Source organism: Alligator sinensis, unplaced genomic scaffold (assembly GCF_000455745.1).
Source record: "Alligator sinensis unplaced genomic scaffold, ASM45574v1 scaffold19_1, whole genome shotgun sequence".
NCBI lineage: Eukaryota > Metazoa > Chordata > Crocodylia > Alligatoridae > Alligator > Alligator sinensis.
The window spans coordinates 1,011,678-1,021,807 of NW_005841916.1; the positions used below are offsets into that span (position 1 = coordinate 1,011,678).

The 10,130-nt window shown below is 45.6% G+C and overlaps 2 protein-coding genes across 7 annotated transcripts in view; both read left to right on the forward strand.

Moving 5' to 3' along the window:
- Positions 1 to 7,122, forward strand: part of GJA5 (gap junction protein alpha 5) — a 38,563-nt gene extending 31,441 nt beyond the window's left edge. For 4 of the 5 annotated variants that reach the window (XM_025198194.1, XM_025198191.1, XM_014517584.2 and 1 more), the window contains one exon: positions 3,689 to 7,122. In XM_025198194.1, coding sequence (XP_025053979.1) covers positions 3,713 to 4,822 — 1,110 coding nt within the window. In that variant the 5' untranslated portion in view covers positions 3,689 to 3,712 and the 3' untranslated portion in view covers positions 4,823 to 7,122. The remainder of the gene's footprint in view (positions 1 to 3,688) is intronic. The other variant, XM_025198190.1, reaches the window with a different exon arrangement.
- The window catches only part of ACP6 (acid phosphatase 6, lysophosphatidic), an 82,222-nt gene that overhangs the window by 31,318 nt on the left and 40,774 nt on the right, over positions 1 to 10,130 (forward strand). The gene's annotated exons all lie outside the window — the stretch shown is intronic.

Consider the following 10,130-nt stretch of genomic DNA (forward strand, 5'->3'; position numbering starts at 1 on the left):
CTGACTTGCGGCTGCCGATCGATAGACTGATCACCTATCGATCTTTCTTCCCGTCACTGAGCGCAACCCCGACGTACCCCTTTCCCCGCCGGCTTCGAATTGCAGACGGATTAACTGGCTTGGGCCCCACCAGCTGGAACAACTCACGTGGTTGTTCAGACGACCGGACCACCTGCATCGTGACTGCAAGTGGCGTGAGTAAAGTTTTTTACAACCAATAAGTTGTGTCTGCCTCTCCATTCACCAGCCCGCCCTAACGTACGACCAATTTCTAACGTAACTCGAGTCGGCTCTGGCCGTCCGAGACACTTCTAAGGATCGACAACCTTATTCATTGTCCTTTCCCACCTCGTGACATACTGCCAACATGGAATGGAAGGAAGCAAATGGCCTCCTAGCATCTCCCTTTGCCAGGGGGAATTCTCAGCTGTCTTGTTAAGGCAATCTTTGGCAGCACAAAGTAGCCAGAGCCAAGTCTGAGGATTAGGTCTGTGATATTCCCACATGGATTGTAACAGGGTGACATTGTACATGCCCATAACAGCATTTGTAGTGCTGCTTTGAACTATCCCTGTTATATAACAGGGGGATAATTTTCATTGCATCGTGGTTCCTACATTTCCTGCATTGTGGTTCCTACAACAATCATATTTTTGTGTTCTCCTACTTTTTCACGCACAAAATCTCTAGCACATTGCTGCACTAGCTGCTCAACATTTAACACTGCATGATCCACAGGCTTCTTTGTGCAGGGATTGCCAACCTGTAGACATGACAAAGGAGGATTAGGAAAGGGAGTCACATTCTTGCTCCTCTGTGGCTTCAGCAGTTTTCTCATCTAGTGGTATTTATTGTGTTGCAAGTATCACTGTTATTCTTAAGTCTTCCATTCATTTGTTAAGAGCCCGTAAGACACTATACCTGTGAAAGGGGTGAGTTAGAGGGATTGCTATTTTATAACAGCTGTGTACTTGTACAGCATCTCTGCCTTTGGATCACAATGTGAACAGGGAGAATAGTAGCCTCCCAGGGCGCACCCAGGTGAGAGTGCACATGCAGTTTGTGGCGCCTCAAACCTGTTGCTGCAACCTGTTTAAGACACTGCAAACTGCACACAGCACATGTGCAACCATGCACCATGCTGCAAGCCTGCAGTGTGGCACCAAAATTTGATACCAGGAACTCCCGCTATAAAAAAAAAAACTGCCAAAAAAGCATCATGGCTGACACTCCTGAAGCATGTGCCAGAGCAATTGGAGGCTGGGTGCTCCAGGGTGGTGCTCTGGCTGTTGACAAGATCATCTCCCCTCCTCTACATCTGCCCTGGTTTGTCTAGCATGCTGGGAGCTGGAAGAAGCAGGGAATGGGCAGTTTGCCCAAAGTGCAGCATTTTGCCTCACACCACAGCACACGTGCGGGGGTGTGCATAGTGGCAAAAAGTAATGGCACAAATTTGTGCCACTACTTTTTGTGCCAGTACAAGTGCACACCCCTGCAGGTGGGGACATGGCTCCAGTTTCCCTGTAACAAAAGTACAGTGACTATAAGTGGACCAAATTGACCTGCTTTATTCCAGAAGCTACACTAAGGATGATTTAAACCCATTATTTCCACTCTAGTAATCACAAGAGCTGAGGCATGGAGAAGTTAAGTAAATTGACCAAAGCAAGCCTGTAGCATAGTCTGGAATAGATGAGAACTAAGAGTTCATGTCTTAACCCTGTACTTTGAGTCCAAGACCATCGTGCTTCTCTCTCATTTTGGCATTTTACTAATCTTTCTAGATAGGTTTATTTCTTTTGGTGGATATCTCAGGGGAAGGTTTGTTTTCACTTGGTTGCTGAATATTGGCAGCTTAAATACAGCAGGGGCCAATACTTCAATTTTCTGGAAAAGGAGGATACTGGTACAAGCATCAAAGATCAGAATTTGATTTGCAAGACCAAAAAAGGACTGGAGATCATTGCTGCTCCAGGAAGCACAGGGCAGGGAGCCTTGATTTGGTTATGATTTGTGACCAAAATGGTCAGAATTGGCTACTCACAACAAAAACAAAATGAAACCGTGTAGCTGGCTGAGTATTTTCTGCACGTTGCTTTTAATAGTAGCATTCAATTCGGAAAGGAAGCCCAGCAGGACAAGATGAAGTAGCAAGCATTTTAAACTTCCTGCATCTCTGCTCCCTGATTAATGCATTTTTACAGGACAGTACAGACATATAAAAGAGAAAGCATAAGGGTACCAGCAAGCTCTGGCTTTATTCTGATCTCTCCTCCCAAAGCATCGGTAAATTTGGGGGATCACAGGTAAGTACTTTTGCCATTTATACAGATGAAGGAGTACCACCTTAGGGTGTACATCTCTCAGAGAATAGATTTAAGTTCAGGCCACAGACTTCAGTCTTTCTGAAAAAAGATTAGGGCAATGTAAAGATTTTATTTAAGGAAAATAAGATGAAAGTCTAGTACATCCTCAAAGATTTTAGCAGTCCACTAAAAAGTCTATATCAGAGCTTTTCAAATAATTCATTTGTCAGTCTAGTAGTCAAACTAAGAAAAAAAAAGTAAGAGAAAATATTTGGGGTTGATGTTTGGGTTGGGTTTAAACCATTTCTTTAAAACATTTTGTAAATACAAAAATAATTTTGGACCAAATGAAACATTTTCTTCAATCCCAAACAAACCATTTTATATCCTGAGGTTTTCAAAGAAACTAGATCAGCAAAGCTCAGGGAAGGGGAACCCTCACCCAGTGATTAGATCAGTGTGTCCGATCCAAAGCCCCACGCTGCCCAATTCAGAGTAGGCATCTGAACCAAGATCTTACAGCCGTTAGGAGATTGCTTTAACCACTAGATTACTGGGCACACTGTCATTGGCCTTGCTTCTGTTGATGCAGTCCCTCTTTGAATAAAACACTTAAGTGTTTATTTGGCCCCAAAGACAGAGAATGACTCTATAGCTGGGTGCCAAGGCACTCACCTGGAAGAGGAGATACCTGGCTTCTAATCACTACTGCGCTGCACTGTGGGTTGTTTTCAATCTAGACCAGCTCCACTAGGAGAGAGTGCAAGATCCCCCATTCCAGAATAACCTAATACCCTATTGACTGATGGTTAGGTTGCTCAGTGTGGTAAACTTCTGATCAAATCACAGCTGTGAATCAGATAGAGAGGATATGGGCTTTCTACATTGCAGGTGAGGGTCCTAACTACTAGGACAGGAGCCCAAATCCTTTTCCCAATGGCACCTAAGTCCCCTCAATTCTTTTAATTTTTGCTTCAGTCAAACCCTTTACAGAATTCAACCTAAATTTTCAAATTGTTTTGACTCAACTGAATTAAATTTTTGCTTGAATAAAACCTTCACCCTGCCCTACTCTGTGCCTGCTATGCTAATTTATACTTTAAAACCAGAAGAGACCTAGAAATTCATCTAGCCACATGCTCTGTCTTAAGAGGTGATCCCCAGAACTAGATGCTCCAAAGAAGGGCATAACCCTGCCACCCTGATACAGAGAAGTAAAAGTGTGAGCAATTTCTCTGAGAGGGCTTTTTGAGTGAATACATCAACAGCTGAATCCTCAGAGACTTTCTCCTTGGTAAGTTTTTCAAATGCAACATTTTCTCTCCCATCACCACCTTGCTCAGACCCTCTCTCTCTCTCTCTCCCCGTCATTCTCTCCACAGAGGCTATTCTCCCAGGAAGCAGAAATGGGTGACTGGAGTTTCCTGGGAGAGTTCCTTGAGGAGGTCCACAAACACTCCACAGTGGTGGGGAAAGTCTGGCTGACAGTGCTTTTCATCTTCCGGATGCTGGTGCTTGGCACGGCAGCAGAGTCCTCCTGGGGAGACGAGCAGTCCGACTTCATGTGTGACACCCAGCAGCCCGGTTGTGAGAATGTCTGCTACGACAAGGCTTTTCCCATCTCCCATGTCAGGTACTGGGTTCTTCAGATCATCTTTGTCTCTACCCCATCACTGCTGTACATGGGCCATGCAATGCACAAGGTGCGCATGGAAGAGAAAAGAAAAATTAAGGAGGCAGAACTGAGGAGGAAGGAGATAAAAAGCGGTGGTGACTCATACCACCAAAAGGAATATCCCATAACAGAGAAAGTTGAGTTTGTCTATCAAGAGGAATCAAGTGGAAGAATATTACTCAGAGGCAACCTACTGAACACCTACGTCTACAGCATTTTGATCCGCACCGCTATGGAAGTGGCCTTCATTGTCGGACAATACATCCTGTATGGGATCTTCTTGGAGACCCTGTACATCTGTCAACGGGCACCGTGCCCCCACCCCGTGAACTGCTATGTCTCACGGCCCACAGAGAAGAATGTCTTCATCGTCTTTATGCTTGCTGTAGCAGTGCTGTCACTGTTATTGAGTGTAGCTGAGCTCTACCACCTGGGTTGGAAAAAAGCAAAAGAGAAGTGTGTTAGATCATACAAACCCAGTCCCAGTATGGTCAGCGTCAAGCCAGAGACTGCACCACAAGTGGACATGGCCCAAAGCTGCACTCCTCCTCCAGATTTTAGTCAGTGCTTGGCAAACCCCAATGGGAAATTCATCAGCCCTTTCAGCAACAAAATGGCCTCTCAGCAGAATACAGCCAACTTTGCCACTGAAAGGGTCCATAGCCAAGACGATGCAGTCAGGGAAGAGCAATTTATTCAGATCACCTATGCACAGAGTCCTGAAGTAGCCAATGAATCTTCTCCTCATCTGCCTGCCAATGGCTACTTCAATGAGAAACGCCGGCTCAGCAAGACCAGCCGCACCAGCAGCAAGGCTAGGTCAGACGACCTGTCAGTGTGACTGGTCTCCAGGTGTGGCAAGGAGGGAGAGGACGTCTCAGTGCTAAGCCAGACTTCTGCGGCGGGGCTTCTAAATGCTTGCCATTCTTCTCTCTCTTTTATTGCTCTCTGCCATTTTTGTGAATGGCTTTGCCATACTCCAAACAGCATTTCTTGTGCCTTGCAGCTCAGGTGACTGTGCTTTACCCGGCAGGGGGTACACTGGCAACTCGCCACAATCCTGCAGACCACACCTAATTTGCAACCCAAAAAAAGCAGCAGGTCATAGCCACCCACAGGGATTACAGGACCTGCCCTTAGCCCTTCAAAACATTTCCTGCCAGAGCCTGTCTGTTTCTGAGGTTGTCCCTCTGCCTTAAATATGAGACTGGCCACAGGCTGTAATACTGAACACAAGAGTCATACATTGTCCAGATAATCCCATTTTGGGGGCTACATCAGGTTTGCACGCACAACGAGCTGTAGCTTCTCTCCCCTGAGGAGAAACCAGAAAGAATACACTAAAAAATAATTCTTTATATTTAGCGTCTCTCTCTCTCCCTCCTCTGCCTGGACTGAGATGCATTATACCAACTTGCCTTACTTATACTATGAATTTTACTTGAATTTTTTGAAACTATGTATATAACTCCTTCTTGTAGAACTGTCTGTTTTCTCCACAAAATCAAAGTGCCTCAGTGTCCAACAATGGAAATATCCTCATGATTCCAGGGTCAGACCAGAGGATGGACCCTAATATCCCTGGATACAACCCAGACGACCATTAAAGTGGGCTGAAGGAACTTTCCTAAGACACTCCGTTAGATCAGTTGCAAAAGAAAGGTCCCCCTAACAAACACAAATGGATTTTCCGTGGAAGCAAATGTCACTGCTAAAAAAAAAAGTAAAGAATAGCATGTGGGAGGATAGCTGTGATTTTTTTTCCCTCTTTAACAAGACTTCTAAGCCAGCCGCACACTGCTGTGATGCCTCCCTGGAGAATGACATCCTCTGTTTATCTGCAGAAGGGCTGCAACCTGGACGGCAATTGTACTAGCCTTGTCATTGCACTTCAGCCTTACTTTGAAGGGACTTTGATTACAAGAATATTGTCTAGTCTCCATGACTTGTCCAGGTCTTGGCTGTTCTGCTGGGCCTGCCCATCAGGGCTGTTAAAATACTGAGTCTTCTGTCAGGCACTAGTTCATTAAGAAATAGACAAGCACTTTGCTGCTTTTCACTCGCGAGTGATCTTGAGCGGTCATCAGCTCATAATGCTGGAGACCCCAAAGTGAAGCTGTTTGAGAAGACTCTTGGGTTGGTCCTTTTCCACGACCCCCACCTCACCATACTTGATTCTATTACTCACCACATAACTGAAACAAGGGGGTTAAGTTTACATTTCAGGTTCAACCTGCTCCCTCTCTTTTACCCTGCTTTGCCCTTTCAGAGATGGGCAGCTACTTCTGAATGAGTGGGCTGGGTGTATATGAGCTGAGAATGGTTTCACTGGGAATTCTGCTCGTCCCTCCAACGTTTGCTGTTGAGAGCATGGTGATTCCTTGCTTCTAATGAGGAGTTTGATTTGGTACAATTTCCTGCACACACACACAAACACACACACATGTGCACACACGGGGAAAACAATTTAACTTTTTTTTTGTATGTCTACAGTGCTTTATGTGCATGGATTGTTGAGCCCAAAGCTGTGTGTCGTCCTTAACAAGAGATTCTGAACTGTGCCTGTTTTGTCCTAATAAAGTTCTAACTCTGTCTCCTCTTGTTTAAGTCTCTCCTTTCAAACGGCCAAGAATGAGCAAAGCAAGCAAGCATGAGTGGCGAGCATTTATGGGAATCCATCCTGATCTCTGTCCAGCTAGAATTACACAGCTTCCAAATGTTACCAGTGTCCTAAAATTTGACCGAGGGAAAGGGTGGGCAGACAGTAGGAAAAATCTAGGGTTAACAATAAATGTTGGAAAACAGCTGGTTTACAGACTGGTAGAGTAAAGCGAGCAGCCTGACCCCAGCCCCTTTAGTTTATCTGAAAAGATAGGCAATACAAAAACAGCACTGGTTCTAGTTTTAGAAGCCTGCCCTTATGGTCCAAATTCTGACACTCTTCTGTGTCTAACAGGCCCACTTGAAAAGTGAGGCTCCACCCATAGGGAGAAAGGGTGGCAAAGCTTGGTCCTTACTGCTCAACTGTGCTTCGCACAAAATCAGTGGAATAGGAGCAGTCCTTTGAAAGACTCTTCAAGACATCTAATCCTGGGAGGACTTAAGCACTAACAATTATCCCAGCCTACAAAGAGAAGTTGTAGGAGTTCATCTTTTCCCAAGATCAGGTTGTACAACCCAAACTCCCTCAACTCCACTGTCCAGAGAGGTATGGGAAGGAGAAAATGGAGCTGACTGAAAGGCTCTCATCCTTCCCTCAGCTCCAGCTTCTTGGCCACCAGCTTCTTTTTCCTCCCTGCTCACTTGTCCAACACAAAAGTGCTCCTCCCACTTTTTTCCCACTACATCATCTCCCAGGCCCATGGGACTTTGCAGGTTGGAAGGTAGAAGAGGGGCAAAGGGAGGGAGGGAAGGGGAAGTGGTAGAAAGATGCTGGGTCCCAAGAAAGAAATGTAGAGACACCAGAAATACCGGTACTCAAGCTGGAATCTGATGAGGACAATTGGGCTAAGGCCAAATCATGGTGAAAATGGTATGGACCCTTCAAAGCCACAAATAACAACCAGCAGAAAGATGGCATCTTCAGCAGCACCACAAAGAAGGAGGAGCTCTTGCAGCCCCAGTTCTCAAAGCACTGTGCGCACACTTCTGAGTGTGGCTGTCTCAGGTATGCATCCCAGCTGATAGGTGTGTGTGTATGTGGAGGGAAGGCAGGAGGTCCCAGGCCTAAGGAAGGAGCAGGCAAAAGTGCATGACATGCCCAAGCACTTGTCTCTCTGAGCTTGGGCCACTTCACTAAAACACCCTTCCTTTGGTTTTTTGCAGAGGGCATCAATCCAGGTTATAAGCCTGACTAGTCTTATTTTAGGAAAAGAAATGGATCCAAACAGGGGTGCAGCAGGCTAGCTCTGTGCCCAGGGCAGCCATGACACACTGGGCAACATAGACTGCTGCTTTGCTGATTACAGCAACTATTTTTGTGCACCCTACTCAGTGGGTGCCCAAGGCTACTGCCTTGGTTGCCTTCCCCCCCGCCAATCAATTATACTACTGGGTCCAAATGATAAAAGACCCATCCTAATCATAATCAAGTACAGAGTACTTGGTTTGGTCAGGGGATGGAGGGGTATTCCAATCAGAGATAGGTGAGAAACTAAGATGCTGATCTCTGGTTCACATCTCAACTTTCCTAAACAGAGGAAAATGATCACCTGTGGGGTTTTGGCTCACATGCATCTCTCAGGCCAAGTCATAGCCCCACAGCAGTATAATGGTACCAGCTGTCCACTCCCAAGACAATATGTGCACCAGAGTGAAGTTCTCAGCTTCTCCCATTCTTTTCTGGATGTTTCTGTTTCCTGGATATAACAAGTGGAGGATGTTTGTTTGATGGATGGATGTTTGCATCTGCTGACAGCCTGTATGCTTACGATTACTGGAATCCATTGTCCAGGCCACCTGTCTAATCATACCACAACGGGAGTGGTTAGTTCTTACTTCCAGCGAACAGGGGAGCAAGTGCTGTCATTTCAGGCAGACAGCATATATAGAGGATGGCTGGATCTGTGACATTAAGACTGTGATCTAGATTAGAAATACTTATAAAATTTAACCTTAAGGCTGGTGTTCATCCAACTCGTGTGTTAAAAAGGCAAGGCACAGAATTTGCTTTACAAAAAGACTCTGAAAAAAGAAGCCTCCAATTGGGTTTAGCTCCATATTCTGAGCACTTCGAATTGTGGAGCATGAGTGGTAGCTGCTTAATTAGTTTCATAATACCAGGGCTTCTCACCCTCCATGGCATTTTAGACCAGAGGAGCATCTTCTCCTCTAGCTCACAGGTCAGACACAGGGGTTGTCTAAACATCCCAGTGTGATCGGGCCGCCTCCCGATCTCGTCCATGTCGCCATGTGTAAGCCGGGAGCGATATGCGGACCCGTTGGGTGGAAACCTCCCAAGCTCTTTATACAGCTAGCAAGCCAATCGCTAGCCACCACGTGTACATAATTTAGGATCGGCCAATAATGTGGCGCGAATCTAAATACAAATGGCGGGAACCCCTTTGCACCGTGCATCACTATGATGCAAAAGAAATGCACCATGCAAAGAAGGCTACAAACTGGCGGGAAATACTGTTTTACACGCGGGTTCTCCTATTGCAGCAGAAAACTCTACCGTGCAAAGGAGCTGCAATTTGGCGGGGACATAATTTAGCGGTGCCGAAGCACACAAAAACAAAAAACCACAACTTTGGGTTGTGACATCCCCCCTTGCTGAGAGCATAGCTAAATTATGCTATGCACTCATATCTAGAGCCTTGTCGTGAGTCGTCAAATGAGTAGATAAGCAAACAAACAAATAAACAAACAAAAATTCGCTGTCCTGGAATTGAGTTACATAATAATCAAGCAATAATCAACACAAACACATAATCTGATTCATAACAAAACTGCATGATCAGGGCTTCAGTGGGCATCATGGCGAAGTCGTACGTCAGGCCCTCACTTCTTTCACGATGTCATCCCTCTCAGGGCTTCTCTTTGCCATGTGCTCTGAATCTCGGATCTGTAAACAAAAATTCTCAAAAACAACAGGTTAATGATCTTATTCAACAAACTTAAACAATTTTTATGGCTCAATTGGATGAAATCGTTGATGAACCCTCGTCTAGTTCTTCTAAATAATGGAAACCTAACTCATAGGCTAGTTGCCATTGGCCTGCGTCCCCTAAAATTCGAAGCTGTCGCTTATTGAGTCCAGAACGCTGTAGGAGAAATCCAAGCATGTATCGCTCCTCTAGGGTTCTCGGTGGCGCTGATGAAAGGTCGGATTCATGACATCTGGTGCCTTGAAGTTCAGTCGGGTGTCGACAGTCTCGATCAAGAGATGATCTTGGCTCCATTAGGATACACAGTCTTGACAACTGACAAAGGAGATTACACACGGGTTGGTTCACCATTGGACTGAGCAGAATCCAGAGAACGACGATGTTCTTCCGTCCATAAATTTCGAGGCAACTATCTAGACTGTGAACAGTTATTGGAACGGTTCCAGGATCTCGTAGATGACGGTGAGAACATGGTCTTATTCGCTGAAGTGATGTCAGTCCCAGCGCACATGCTCTGGGGTTCCAGGCACAGTACGAGAC